The 15,424-nt window shown below is 44.5% G+C and overlaps 1 protein-coding gene across 17 annotated transcripts in view; it reads left to right on the top strand.

Annotated features, from left to right (window-relative positions):
- The window catches only part of MUC13 (mucin 13, cell surface associated), a 55,502-nt gene extending 40,292 nt beyond the window's left edge, over positions 1–15,210 (top strand). For all 17 annotated transcript variants that reach the window (XM_089779668.1, XM_089779667.1, XM_089779670.1 and 14 more), the window contains 6 exons: positions 3,588–3,716; positions 5,063–5,174; positions 6,980–7,017; positions 9,301–9,388; positions 10,871–11,264; positions 14,028–15,210. In XM_089779668.1, coding sequence (XP_089635794.1) covers positions 3,588–3,716; positions 5,063–5,174; positions 6,980–7,017; positions 9,301–9,388; positions 10,871–11,264; positions 14,028–14,075 — 809 coding nt within the window. In that variant the 3' untranslated portion in view covers positions 14,076–15,210. The remainder of the gene's footprint in view (positions 1–3,587; positions 3,717–5,062; positions 5,175–6,979; positions 7,018–9,300; positions 9,389–10,870; positions 11,265–14,027) is intronic.
- Positions 15,211–15,424: the final 214 nt, after the last annotated feature.

Here is a 15,424-nt window from a genome sequence, read left to right as displayed (position 1 = left end):
AGATCTTGCCTTTAGATTGGAAAAAATAAAAGAAATGTGACTCCTGCGTTTCTGAGCAAAGACAATCTCTTACTGAGAGTGAGGAAGAAACTTCCTTAATTGTCTGATTATTCATTATTCTCCAGTAGGGGGTTTCTTAACTCATCTTTAATGAATCTGGCAACATTTAGAGCAGCATTCCTACATAAGAAAATATTTCAGTACATGCATGTGCTTAAGTCTTTTCTTGAACAGGGATGTAATAAGCACATACTTGAACACTTTCCTAAGCTGGAGCCATAGTGAGCAGGTACTGGACTAGACAGTCACCTCGTTTAATCAAGTATGGAAATCCTTATGTTATTAAAATCACCAGCACCTGCAGGAAAATGGCATTACTGCTTAGAGCTGAACATCTCCTATTATGTTTTGCGCTTTCCCTATTATTTCCTGCAAAAGTAAAATAAACACACACACAGAAGCTGGGACCAGTCAAAAAATGTTGACATTTTTTAAGGAAAAAAAGGGACAAGTTATTTTTTTTACAATGTTCGTGAAAAATGTTCACATTTTTAACCAGCAAAAAAACCTTCTGCATTTCTGATAACTCAGTCATTTATAATCAGTGCCCTGATCCTGCACTGAGCTCCACACAAATGGACACCTGTACCCATGGAGAACTCATGATGGGAGCAGGGCCTTAGAGCTTATTTCTACGTACTCCAAATACTTAGCCAGTAAAACACTTACACAGGAATAATTCCATTGAGTTCAGTGGAACTACAATTGCACTTTATTGCCTTGCTAAAACAAGGCCATCAAAAGCCAGCATATTTACTGTTCACATGCTTAGAGTTAAGCAAGTGCTTAAGGGCTTTGCTAGATCAAGGTCAGATCACTGAGCACCTTGTAGGGTTAAAAGGAGATGAATCTTTTGTTGAAAATTTCAGGGAAGGGTCACCGGGTGACCTAATATGTGGCTCAATTGTGTCTGAAGTACAATACCTTTGCACTCCTTGTGAGTCATGATGGATTAAGGTTGCTCTGTAAGGATATGCCTAAACTACACAGTTTTTTTGAAAAATGTAGCCGTCGCGTTCTTTTGAAATTAAATTGAAAGAACACGTCAGTTTTTTCGACAGCGGTAAACCTCATTTTACGAGGAAGAATGCCTTTTTTTGAAAGAGCTCTTTCCAAAAAAGGCATTCTTGAATGCAAACAGGGCTTTCTTGAAAGAGAGTGTCCAGATTGACTGGATGCTCTCTTTCAAAAAAGCGTATCGCTTTTTCGAAAGTCTTGTGGATGTTTGAAAGAGGCTTGTAATCTAGACATACCCTAACACTGAATCTTTAAAACAAGGGTAGAGAAAATATGGCTGATGTGCTGGATTTGACCTGCCAAGCATTTAGATCCGCCGTGATCCTCTGGGTCACCATACAGGTGACCCTCATGCAGGTTCCCTGCCTGCTGTGCCCCCTGCACAGTGCTCAAAGAGGCAGGCTGCAGAGTCCAGTGTATGCGTCTCTGAGCGGCACATGGAAGGGTCTTCGCACACTGCCCCTTCCCCCAGCATAATCCTCGCAGGATGCAGAGCGCCTCTCTCCCAGTGACGCACGGTGCGCAGAGAGGCACAGGCCAGCCCCAGCTACTTTAAGCGGCGTGCAGAGCATGGCAATCAGTGAGCCTTCCCGAGAGTCCTGCTGGGCTGCTGGCTGGAAGCTACCCTGGGGAAGGGACGGGGTGGAATGCGACACACTCTGAGTGGAGTGGAGGGTGGGCTGTCCCCAGCCCGTCCCCATCCCTTCTGGGAGCACAGAGCTGGGCTCCCACACACACCTTGCTCAGGGGCCTGTGGAGGCTGTCAGTGCCTCTACTAACAAACTATTTCTGGTAGTCCTTGTTTTTTGAGGATATATCTAAATGGAAAAATCAAACTAAGATCTCAGTAGTGCATTGTTAATACCATTTACTTATTTTTTTATCACTTATAGCTTTGCAAAGCCCTAGCTTTTGAAACTGACTTTAAAAAAATTCCTGATAGATTTATTTTCAAAGTATCATTTTGAGGGTTGTTTTCTTCCTGAATCATGGGTAAGTAATATAGGAATATCGAAATTGCTACGCTAGTTCAGACAATCAAGTGAATCTAATGCAGCATCCTATCTGAGTGATCCGTACCAAACACCTCAGAAGAAGACAGAAGGAATTCCGTAGTGGACAATTACAGGATAACACATCCAAAGGGGATATTTCTTCTAACTCCAATAAATCATAACGCTCCTCCTCTAATCTGAGCTCCTATCCCACTGTCATATTCTAGATAAGTCAAACACAGCATGCCATATTAAATATTAGCCCTGATCCTGCAAACAGGGCCATCCCTACCAATAGGCAAAGTATGCAGCCACGTAGGGCAGTCCTGGGGAGGGACCCAAGATGCCCACCACTCTGTTCCGTCCCCCTTTTCCCAAACAACATGGCCCATAGGACCAGCAGGGGACTCGTGCTGGCAGCAAGTGTCAGTCCACTCCTGGACTCACCACTGGTGGCAGGAAGCAGAGCAACCTGGGCCCCGCCCACCCCACCCTGATAGCTCCCAACTGTGTTGCTCTGCTTCCCACAGCCGGTGAGCGGGGAGACATTCCCACCCTTTCCTCCGAGCTCCCTCCTCCAGGTAACTCTGGGAACTGGGGAGAGCAAAGCAGAGTGGGCTGGGTCTGGGTCTGGGTTGCTTCGCTTCCCACTATTGCTGGTGAGTGCAGGGGCAGACCCAACCCCTGCTGTCCCCCTGTCTTGCTCCTACACTTCCCCTCTCACACCGCTCCTGCCCCCATGACTCAGAGCACAGCCCCCTCTGCCTGCAAGTACTTACATGTATGCTCAGTAGTCTCCACTAAGTGCAATTCCCCATATGGGAGGGCAGTAGGGAGAATGCCATGTTTTGAATGGGGTTGAAGGAAGAAATTTTCACAAGAGCTCTTTGTTAAAGTGTTGGCAGACCATCACCCTCCCTGGCTGGCACTCAGAAAGGCAAGGCTGCCGGGAGACAGATTGGGCCTTTGTAGGTAGGAAGAGATGAGAGACCAACCCCTGTAATGGGAAGGTCATCAATGCTGTAAGGGCTAATGCAAGGTGGCAGGAGTATATGTATCCTAAATACAGCTGAAAACAGAGTTGAGAAACACTGACTACAGAGCAGTGTTTCTCAACCAGTGGTACGAGTACCCTTAGGGGTACTTGAGAGAAGTCTGGGGGGTACGTCAACACAACTGAAATTTGGAGAAAATAGAATTTTTGTTTTAAGTTTTATAGCACTTTATTATTTTTGTACTTTTTACACCCAAAAATTTCATCGCCCACCTGGCTATGATTAAGTTGTTTAAACAAATGTGTTGCAATGGTAGAAAATTTTTTTGTGTGTCTGAAAACTGTAGGTACTGGGGGTACTTATCATTTTTAAAGGGGTACTTTGTAAAAAAAAGGTTGAGAAACACTGATTATAGAGTACATGGGTCACTAAACCTGCACACTGCTTTGTATTAAGGGCTGCTGCTAACTGCGGATTGTCCTTTGTGATCAGTCCTTGACAAATTGAATTTTCTTTTCAGCACTTACACCCTGTGTCGTTTATGACTGTGATGAGACAACTACTACTTGCAACGACACTAGCGGGGTGCCAGTGTGTGAATGCAAACCAGGATTGTCTAAGAAGAATGCAGCAGACAAAACCTGTTCAAGTGAGAGCTTTGGGGCCATCGTAAGCCCTCCTAATGAGTTGTGCTTTCCCCTCCCCATCTCCACTCTGACTTGCTTGCTCTCTGTGCCCGCACCATCTGCAGTGCTAAAAATCAGACACTAGGGCCCAGATTAAACTGCACTCTTAAGCACGTGTTTAACTTGAACCACATGAGTAATTGCATCCCAATTTAGCAAAGTGCTTTAGCACATGTGTGATTTAAAACATATGGGTATTGTGACTGAAATCAGTGGGGGGAAGATTCACATATTTAAGGGATTTTCATGAGAGCCCTTTGTTAAAATATTGGCAGCACGTGGCCAGCTGAGTATTGGGTAGACAATCTACTCTCTTGGCAAACAGTTCAGGAGTTAATCTACCTTGACTGTTGGGCTTGAAAGAATGGGGAGCCTGATCATCCATACCAGTGGTTTACAAACAGCAGGTCTTTGTTATTTGACAAGACCTATTAAATAAAATATTGTCTCCTTCTGGCATGCCTCTGTGGCTCCCTATTATTACTTTCACTGACAGGTTGCAGGTTTTCTTGGGGCCTAAAGCCCTCCTCAGACTCAGATTGGCCCATTTTCTCACCAGAGTTAACTGATGGCCCAGCTCCCCCTAATCCTCCCTATAGGGTTTGGCTGTCCTGCTGCCCCTGGGTTTTTAAGGGTGGTATTTACTGCCTTTAGATACATATGCTTTGTGCTGACATATGTTGTTTTTGGCTCTGCTACACAAGACAGCGTTGCCAACACTAAGCATTCAAAAATCAACAGTGGATTTCAGAAGCTAACAAATTGCGGGTTCCTATTTGCCATCTTATTTAGGAATCTTTAACCAACATTCAGTTCATGTTTTCAAGCCTTTTTTCATAAGCACAAGCACTAGAAACATGCTTTATTAGCTGAGATTCTCACATAATTAATTGCTGCCAAGAGCTGAGAATTTAAGGAAAACACCAAATACTGCAAAAACTCATGGTAAAATTGCAAGAGTTGACAAGGCTGCAGACTGTTCGGATCCAAGCGGTGATTCTTGTTCTTCTGCTATTTTGCCTGTATTTACCTTTCTTTTCTCTCTCTCTCTCTCTCTCTCTGTGTCTTTATTAAAAGATCATGCTGTATGCTCTTAAACACATAATGCAGCATAGGGGCAAATCAGAATTCTGAGAGTTTATAAAGGGACTGTAAAAACAATTATGCACTTTTGTCCCACTCTTCTGTATTAACTAAAAAATATAAACATTTGCATTATTATCACATTGACTTATTAAGCCTCTATAGCAGAATATCCATCTTCAGACTTTCTTTAAAACCACTCTCTGTTTTTCCATTGAAAATGTAGATTGTGAGAGCACATGTTCTAAAGACAACCACATGCATTGTATTGCGAATAACAGCATTCCAGTTTGCCAATGCCTTCCTGATTTCTACAAAAAAGATGGAAAATGTGTGAAGTGAGTAGTCAGCTCCTTCCTTTGCTCTGTCAAGATAAGGCAACAGCATAGTTAAAACTGAATGGAACAGGGATGGGAAACCTGAAACATTGGGTGGGCCGCATGAGTGGCCCTCCTTCACCTCAGTGGCCCCACAGTCCCCTTATTTGCTTCCTCTCCCCCATGTGGCTCTCACTCACTGAGCCACTGGAGCCCCATGCTTACCTGCTTGTCTGCCCCCCAGCACTTTTGGTACACACGAATCACCTGATTCGTGCTTGGTCCATCCTCTTCCCGTTCTCTCCCAAAGCTGGAATGCTGTAAACAGCTGATTTGCAGCATTCCAGCTCTGAGAGGACGGGAAGGAGGGCAGATGGAGCATGAATCAGGTGATTTGTGTGCTCTAAAAGTGCTGGGAGCAAGGGGGGAGGCATAAGAAGTGTGGAGCTTCACTGCCTGAGTGCACAAGAGGCGCAGGCAGATAGGGGAGTCTGCGGGCCAGAGGCACAGGAGCTGCAGTGGGCTCATGTTGCTCACCACTGCTTTAGAATCAACCCTAAGGTGCATAAATTAAATGTCGTTAAGTAACCAACAAAGACTGATCCACACTGCTTCAAATTCATGGCAGACCTGTGTGCTTCCATTTTTGGGTACTCACCTAGAGATGCCTATAGGGGCTTGATTTTCATAGATGAGTGCTCAGCGCATTCTGATGTAGCAAGTTGGGCTAAGGATGTTAATTTGCAGTTCCCTAGCTAATCCTGTAGTTGATACAATTTGTATCGACTACATGATTGTCGATAGGACTGCTCTGCAGAGCCACAGTGGGGGTGGCTCCAGGAGCCCGCTTGAACCGGGACCAAGCAGTCCCGTCTTGCTCTGGTCCAGGGCACTGCACCTCTGTATTTTAAATATAGTAAGAGCTGGAACAGCCCCTGCCCGCAGCCAGCCCAGGCCACCATGAACAGGGGCTGCTGCTGCCAAACAGCCCCTGTCTATGGGGGGGGGCCCAGCTCCCCGCTGGGACCCCTGCAGACAGGGGCTGCTGCTGGAGCAGCCTCCCCTTCATCTCTCACCTCCATTGCCTCTGATAAAGGCAGTGGGGGTAGGGGCGGCGATGGAACTGTGGAGACAGTGCTGGGGGAACCAGCTTTTAAGCTGGCTCCCCCCAGAATCTGCCCTTGTTCTCCTTCCCCTGCCCCCCGCTGCCTCTCATAGGCTGTCTACACAACAAAGAAAAGTTGGAAAAAGATACGCAAATTGCAATTTACGTATCTTTTCCCACTTTTCTTTTGAAAGAGGCTTTTACAAAATTTGGCCCATCTACACGGGGCCAAATGTTGGGAAAAAAAAAACCTCTTTTGGAACATCCCTTCTTCCTAGTGAAATGAGTTTTACAGGTATGCCAAAAAACCGCATTTACTTTTTTGAGGTTTTTTTTGGAAAAGCAGATGCGTTCCGGTATCCCGGAAAAACTCTGTAGTCTAGACATACCCATAGAGTCAGTGTGGGGCGGGGAAGAAAGCTAGTAGTCGATACTCCACTTGACTACCTGATAAGCTTTTGCTAAAAATCTTGATCAAAGACATTTTCCTATTTAGGAAACTGGCGTTCCTCAATGGTTTCTCCTCACTTACATTGCCCCACAGAAGCTACAGAGATTTAGTTTCTCATGGGATTTGGATGAGGAGAAACCATGAGGAAGACAAAGATGAAACCCATCAATGAGGGAAGATTGTGGCAGGTGGGAATGTTCCATTTTTTCACGAACAACTTCTACTGAATAGCATGAACTAATTTTCCATTTTTTTAAAACTATTGTTTAGGTGTAATGTGGGCTTCTCTGGAGTAGACTGTAACAACAGTGAGTACAAGAGTTTCTGATGTTTACTTATTACATGGAAAGATTTCCAGCAACACTTTACCTGCAGAACAGACACTGCAATAACAGAATAAACATTAGTAGCATATGGGTATGTAAACACATGTTTACATGTGTTAACCACAATAAAAAGTTAGGAAAGGGTGAGTGTAAAAAGTGAGAGTCTTGAAGCCAAGTGGAGGAAAGCATCATAGATTTTTAAAGCCAAGAGAAAACATTAGGTCAGCTAGTTTGACTTCTTCCTGGAAATAGAAAACAGGCTATCAAATTTCATCCAATTCTGCCACCATTGAGCCCAATAACTTCTGTATGGCTAAAGCACATCTTTCAAAAAACCTTCTAGTTTTGATTGGAAGGCATTAAGAGTATGTCTAGACTACATGCCTCTGCCAACAGAGGCATGTAAAATAGGCTACCCGACGTAGTCAATGAAGCGGGTATTTAAATATCCCGGGCTTCATTAAAATAAAAATGGTCACCGCTCTGTGCCGGATCAGCTGATTGTCAGCGCAGTGTGGATCGGTTGCCAGGGGAAGCCTTTGTCGACTGCTCTGGTAAATCTTATTCCTGTCGGCAGAGGCATGTAGTCTAGACATACCCTAAGAGATGAAGAATCCATCACTTCCCTTGGTAGTAAATTTGTTCCAATAGTTAATCATCGTTTGTGCATTTATTTCTAGTTTGAATTTGTCTAGCTTCAGCTTCATCCACTGGTTTTCCTTACATCTTTAATGTAGAAGACAAAGTGTCATTTAGTGCCCTGTATTTTGTCCTCAGGAAGGTATTTATACAATACATTATATTTAAAATATATTTTGATCTTCTTTTTGATAGCTAAACAGATTGCATTCCTTCATTCTTGTAGGTTGTATTTGTAGGGTTTCCCATTTTTCAACACCTTGCAGGATAGGAAGATGTTGTGAGGGAAATGTCCCCGTCTTCCTTATCAGAGACTGTACTTAGAGTCTCATTCTGTGTGGATAGAATTTGCTGAAGAACTTCACACTAACGCCAGGTCTATACTAGAGGGGAAGGTCAGCTTAAGGTACTCAATTCAGCTACCTAAATAACGTAGTTGGAGTTGACGTACCTTAAGCTGAACTTTGGCGCTGTTCCCACAGTGGGAGGTCAATGGGAGAAACTCTCTCCTGGACTTCTCTTACCCCGTGAGACAGTGAAGAGTATAGGCACTGATAGGGACACTATCCGCAGTTTATTTAGTGGATCTTTACTAGACCTGCTAAACTGAACACCGGCAGATCGACACTGTAGCATCGATTTCCTGCAATTTTAGACGTAGCAGTGGCCTTATAACTGGTTTACTCACTGCGACTCACTGAAGTCTAATTCAGTGCAGGGAGCATGTTTCAACTCCTTTTACTCACACTGTAGTCTTAAATTGGTATATGTTTAACCTGAGTATTTATGCAGCTCTTAGACTTTCCTGACCATTTAGGGAAATAGCGAATAGTTTTAACGCAGCACAGAGAAGCAGGTCAGAAATAAGCACAGCGTTATACAAGGAAGAAATTTGTGGCCCTGTGGAATGCTCTGTGTGTACTTTGCTAAGAAGGTTTTGGGGTTCTTACTTCTAGTGCCTTTTCTAAAACTAGTAAGAAACCCAATTGCTTAAAAGAGGCTCAAATATCATAGGAAGGTTATGAATTTAAAGACAAATTCTGGTCTCCCCTGCTGTGCATTCCAATGGCCATCTTCCCCTCCCCCCCCCCACATTGTCTTGGTGGCCCTGTTCTGGGCTCTGCTAGCCACCAGTCCCAGGGTCCCATTGCTGTCCCAGGTCTCTGCAGCTGCCCCCAGCTGTGGCCCCAACCTGGGATGCTGAGGGGCTGCCAATTCTCCCAGACTGAACAGACCACATGCCATTTGCAGCAATGGAGTCCAATTCGAGACAGTTCGAAATCTGATCTCAACAGGTCTAAAGGAAGGAGGGTGCCGCTCAGCACCCCCACCCCAAAAATAGTTCCAATGCCACTGATTATGGGTCCCCCTCTGGAGATTCACAGCAGATCTGAGGTGCTCCAGTTCTCCCTGGGCTTTAGCTCAAGCTATAGCAGCTGATGCTTTTAATTCTGGAGCAGAATGGTGGCCATCTCATGAGAACTGCTCCAGAGTCATAGTCTGAGGGACAGATACGTTTTGATGAGACAACATTTATTTGGCGCCCAAATATATTCTTGTTATAGTAAAGGCGAGCTTCCCTTGTGTGCCGTGTTTGCTATGAATTTTTAATCTCTCTCTTTCCAGATACCTTGTTGATCCTTATCATTGTGGCTGTCCTGTGTGGGATTCTTATCCTGGGCTTAGTGGCAGGACTCATTTGCACTTCAATGAGGTACATATAGTTGCTTGCCAGGCGCTTGAACACAATAGGGATTGCTAACCTCTTCTACCAAAAAGAGGAGCCAGATTTTTAAAGCTGACAATGCAATTGTGTGTCTGTTTGGGACACATTATTACCTGAAGTTGTCATGACAGTTAGGTCTTTGCCTCTGTGAATGTATTCTTCTAACAGGCCCTGTGCTATCATGAGGAATGTGTGCTCCCATGGTTGAGACTCTGGCCCTGGGTTTCTGATTCCAAAAAAATCACACTTATGGCCAAAATTTCACCTCTCCCACTCTTAAAGCCTCTTCATTGATTTCTCTGCTCCAGCTTACAGCCTGAAGGAACTAAGCAAGGGAGGTCAGACTCCATCCTGTGAGCCCAGAGACAGAGATAGGAGCTCAAATTCATCACCTCTTTGGCCTTTTTGGCCACAAAGGTTGCCCCCCAGCTGAGTTTTCCCGGGATCATCCCTTTTTGAGGCAGTTGTCATGGGAAATCTGTAAGTCTTCTCGGGCCATGAAAAGTTCCAAGTTTTGTCCCAAATTTTCTCAGGGATGGGGGGCTGCATCTTTACGAATGGGCAGCTAGGGAAGCCAATGAGAGTGAGCTCCAAAAGATGGGTTGGGGCTGGCTGAAGAGGCCCTCGAGTGGTTGAGGGAAAGAGGGTGGCAATAACAAGAAGGCAGGGATGCTGCAAGTCCTGCCTGCCCCAAAGCCAACCCACCAAATAGTCAATAGGGGACCAACCCAGGGTGTCCAGCAGCAGATGCTAGGGCCTGAACTCAAAGCAGCACAAGGTGGGGGCAAGGCCTAGGTGCTTGGGGCTGTAGGAATGAGAGGAGGTGGGCTGGGCTTGGCCTGGAGCTAGAGATCCCTCACCCTGGCATGGGTGGCAGGAGGTATGGAAGCCACTCAAGCACAGTCACTCTACCCTTGCCCTCTCCCCGCTCCCGGAGGGATATAATGGGGGAATTGCTGGGGGAGAACCTTGCCTTCCCTCCAGGAGTGGGTGGATTTCACCAACTTGAGTTGAAGCGATTGGGTGAGTATTACGCAAGCAATCAGCAATTCTACATGCATAGATTGCACATACAGCAACTTGATTGCATGTATGAAAGCTGCTTTGGTAAGGGGTATAAATGAACATACCAGTCTCTGGTTGCATTCCCAGGAAGTGCAGATCACGTTGTGTCAGAGAGAATTCCCTCTTCCCAGGAAAAAATAGAAAAGTGTTTCTCTGATCTCTACCCTCCTGGTACCTTAAACCATATTTGCAAGAAGAATTTTTGGAGCTTGCCTTGCAAACTGTGTTATCTGTCCTTCGTAACAAGTGGTGTCAGAGCACATATCATATGCCCAATAATAACTCTCATGGCATGTTTCAAAAGAGGAACAAGAAAGTGTGAAAAATAAGGAAGTGGGTGGTTAGATGGACCAAGATACACCTATAAACTTAAGTCTTCTCAAAGCTTCTTCTTTTTCATTAAAGGTCAAAAAAGCTAAAAAATCCAGAGAAGAGGCATTTGATAAAAGAAGACTATTCAGGTGGAAAGGGAAAACTTGACCCTATGTCTGTCTCCAACCCTGCTGCAAAAGACCGAATTTTCCCCACAATCCCTACGTCTGTCTCCAACCCTGCTGCAAAAGACCGAATTTTCCCCACAGTCCCTACGTCTGTCTCCAAGCCTGCTACAAAAGACCGAATTTTCCCCACCGTCCCTACGTCTGCCTCCAGCCCTGCTGCAAAAGACAGAATTTTTCCTACAGTCCAGACTAACAATGCTGGTCAAGTGAACCGAGGATTTCAGATAAGCAATCCTTATGAAATTGCACCACCAATGAGGATGCTTCCTGAGAGGGATTATGATGATGACGACGAGGAGGTAGGTGTTTCATACATGAGTAAGAGAATGGTGTATCTTAACCCTACTAATGTAGGGAAAGAGTGAGATCCTCACCTCCATTCCAGCCCCTTTTATACTGGGTAAAAGGGGTGCAGTGGTGGATCTGAAAGTCCTTGATCAAGCCCTGGGAACATACATACCCCTGTTCCAGGAGCTAAAGAAGGCCATCGTGGGCTGACTTCTGAGGACCCTCTCAAAAGCCCTCGTGACTTTGTACTGTGGGCAGGGCTGTGGTGTTGAGAAGGGGTGTCCGGCATGAGGCCACAGCATGCAGTGTGGCTGCCCAGGGAGGCTGCTGAAACTTGGACAAGTTCTCAGAACTGTCTAATTTACACCGGGGGGGGGGTGTCACTTCTCCAGCCCCAAAGCAGCCCAGATTGGGAGAGTATAAAGGGAGTGTAAGGGGCATAGCAGAGAATCTCTCTCATTGTTTTAACACACTACACAGGTGGAACCCAACAGGCGCAGATGCGTCATGCTAGAGAAGGTGTTTTCTGACACACTGGGAATCTGTATTGCTTGGATTTTATTCAGAAGCATTTTGGCTCTTTGTACTCAGCAGTAGAACTGCTGTGGAGCGTGGCACTTGGTGCTGCAGTTTTAATACAATAAAATACATTAAAAATTAGGGATGTCAGTGGTTAACTGGATAACCAGTAAGCATCACCCTTACCGGGTGATGCTTATGAGTTACCAGTTAACTGGTGGCTTGGCCCAACTCGAGCCACCTCCTGACTGCAGCACAATGCAGCAGGCCCAGCCTGGCTCAAGCAGCCCTGGCCTGCAACAGGCTCAGCCTGGTCGGAGCAGCCCGCAGAGCAGTAGGTCCAACCAGGCTAGAGCAGCCCCCTCCCCGCTTACGCCCTGTGAGCTAGGGGATGCTCCAACCCAGTGTAGCCGATGCACCATGGGCTGGAGTGCTCCAACCTGGCCAGGCCCGTCACACCACACCACAGTATGTTAACCGGTTAACTGGTTAAGCCTAATGTTTACATCGGATTTTACATGCCTATTAAAACATAATCTTAGAGAGGTAGCCATGTGTCAACTCACAGGGGCAGGGCCCAACAGGGTTGTAGATTCGCTTCAAGCCAGAGTCAATTAGGGATAGTTGCTTTTATTAATCTCACTGCATCACACCATTACAGGCTTAATACTTCCAGATAGTTACACAGCTACTGCAAAGTAACACACCAATAAGCATAGGCAGAGCAATGCGTAAAAGAGTAACAGGCACTTGGAAATGCTTACGCCTCTTCTGCCACGGGAGTCCTGATCCCAGAAGGCCTCACACCAGGGCCGTGGCAGACGTGGCTCCAGCTAGGGGAATCTGGGGCGCCTCTGAGGCTAGAAGTCCCCAGTGAGACACTCAGAGGGGCGGGACTCCCAAAAATCTTATACTACAGTAGTTTACTGGATGTGCATGTACCTGGCTCAATGCCATTCTTATCACTTTCATGAGCGGAGACCAAGGTCAAACTTGTTCACTGCTCAGTAGTATCCTAGATCAAAGCATGGCTTAAAGCTGAGAAAGCCCAGCTGCTGTGTGGGCTTGCAGAGTCCCAGGCTATGCTAAACTAAGTACAGCAGGGATGGAAACTTTCATCTTAGGCCTGCTTAGGCCTGCTAACCTGTAGGACCCACAAATGACTTTTATGTGACACCATGTTAGTCTGTATCTGCATAAACAACAGGGAGACCTGTGGCATCTTAAAAACAAAGGGCATGTCTACCGTAGGGAGTTATTTCGAAAGAAGTTATTTTGAAATGATAACTCCCAACATAACAATTTCGAAATAGCACTATTCCTCTTCACAAGCAGGAGTTGTTATTTTGAAATAACAAGCCCTTTATTTTGAAATAATGAGGTTGGTAGTGTGGACAATCACCTTGTTATTGCAAAATAACTCCCTAATGTAGACATACCCTAACAGCTTATTTGGGTTTTACTCTCAAAAGTTTATGCCCAAATAAATCTGATAGTATAGACTGATGTATAATTTCAGTCTCTGTCCTTTGTGTGTCATTTCCACTGCCCCTCAAAATTACTTTTATTGAATGTTAATTTTCCCAGATTTTAGATTTTTTTAATCTGTTTTCATTTCAGTTGGAACTTTGAAATCTTTCAGCATTTCCATTCTCTTTCTCTCTGTCTTTCACACACACAAACCTACCTTTTAGGGAAAAAAGCCCTCTCTTTTAAAAATGTTTTAGTCCTAATTTTGCAATCCTGGCCTAGGAAAAACACTCATGTGAAACAACTGGGAGTTTTATCTGGATATAGAGTACGGAATCTAATCTCGAATATTCCACACCTTTTAAAAATCTATTTTAGATCCACCTCGATAAGGCCTGATGCAGCAAACTGTCCCTAGTTAGTAAAGAATTTGCACAAGGGCTTTAATTTTAAGCATCAGCTTGTGGTGAATGGGGGCCTACTCCCTGAATTTGAGAAACCCGGTAAGTTTTATATTGTGTAAAGCACAAAAATTGTTGATAAAAAGGATCTAATTACTTTAGGTAACAATCACTTGATGTGATTCATCCAAATAGTGACTTTTGTCAAACTTTACTAGTTTATCAAGAATAGTAACTTTTCACCGATGAGAACAATCGAAAAACAATTGCCCAAAACTCTCTGTTTTCCCTTAAAGCTAAAATTAGGCAGAGGAAGGGCTACTGCTGTAAAATACATGAATTGTATTTTCTGTCTCATCAACTTGTTCCTATTGCTTTTTCTAGTATGAAATGTCATTAAGAGGTGACCGCAGGCCTCACTATAGATACTGAAATTAAGCAGAACAAGAGACTGTCAGCTTCAAGATATATGAGAGCCATGACACCAGACTACAGTAGATGAGTTCTGCAGCTTCATCATCACCTAGGACTGGATTTCAGATGGGTGGCTATTAGAATGCTTTCAATGATGACAAATTTTGCAGACAACTTTTTACAATGAAGACGACAATCTGAAATAGACCTCTTTATAACTAATTTGCTTAATTAAGTGAAAATAGAAATGGGGACATCGTGCTCTTACATACATAATGGACTCATCCATCCCAGATTGTGTCTACACAAGACTTTTTCAGGAAGCCTCCCAACAGTGCAGGTCTACCAGTGACACAGCAGCGGTGGGAGAGCTAGCATATATCGGGCACCAGCATTTTAACTACTATATTGCCGGTCTCACCCTGTTCAGAGAAGGTCCAGATGATACGGTGATGACAGCCACATGAGCCCACTCTGCACTAGCACTCTCACTATTGCTACCACTGGCAAAGCTGCAGGGGTGTTAACATCGTGGAAAACTGCCCCAAAAGAAGTAGCACAAGTCCAGGCTACAAAGAACAATCGGATCAATTGCATACTGCTTTAGGTTCCAGACCTATAGCACTCTCTGGAGCTCCTGCGTGTGTCCCCAAATCTCAGCTGGAGCCCTAAGTGTTGCTATAGTACAAAAAATAAAAGTTTCACATTCCAACTATTGCTTGCCATCGCCCCTTCGTGTTGGAATATCTTCAGTTCTGAGAGACCCAGATGTAGGCCAGAATCTGGTGTCCAGAGTCAGGGCTTCCATTTGAACCCATTTACACTTCCCTCTGCATATTTCCCAACTGTGTCTTTTACAAAAGCCATCATGTGTGATTTGTGATCACTTACAGTGTCTGTGGACCTCAGGCTGTCCTATTTCTACTAAGCTTCCTGAAAAGAATTGTTACTTGGCTTTTTTTTCCTTATTATTTTTAGTTTATCATGCAATTTAAATGTGTTTTTACGCTCAGTAAATCTTTTTTAAAACGATCCCTAATTCATATTTACTGGGTAATTTATCATATAATTAATGGCTCTATTGATTAGTTCTAGCATATCAAGCTCTGTACATATATTTAAATAAATTAATCTCCTATAAAGTATAATTGAATTACCATGTCATGGTGTCTGATTTGCATTCTTGGGATATACGAACTAACTTGTGTTCTATGAAACACAGCACCTGGTCAATAAACTGATGTTCAGCTACTGAGGCTGAGTCTACAGAGCAGGGCTTAACTTGAAATAAGCTATGCAAATTGAGCTACGTCAATTGTGTAGCGTATTTCGAAATAGCTTATTTCGAAATTGGGAGCATCTACACA

Source organism: Pelodiscus sinensis, chromosome 7 (genome assembly GCF_052426305.1).
Source record: "Pelodiscus sinensis isolate ZL-2025 chromosome 7, ASM5242630v1, whole genome shotgun sequence".
Lineage (NCBI taxonomy): Eukaryota > Metazoa > Chordata > Testudines > Trionychidae > Pelodiscus > Pelodiscus sinensis.
This window is presented reverse-complemented; position numbering and strand designations above follow the sequence as displayed.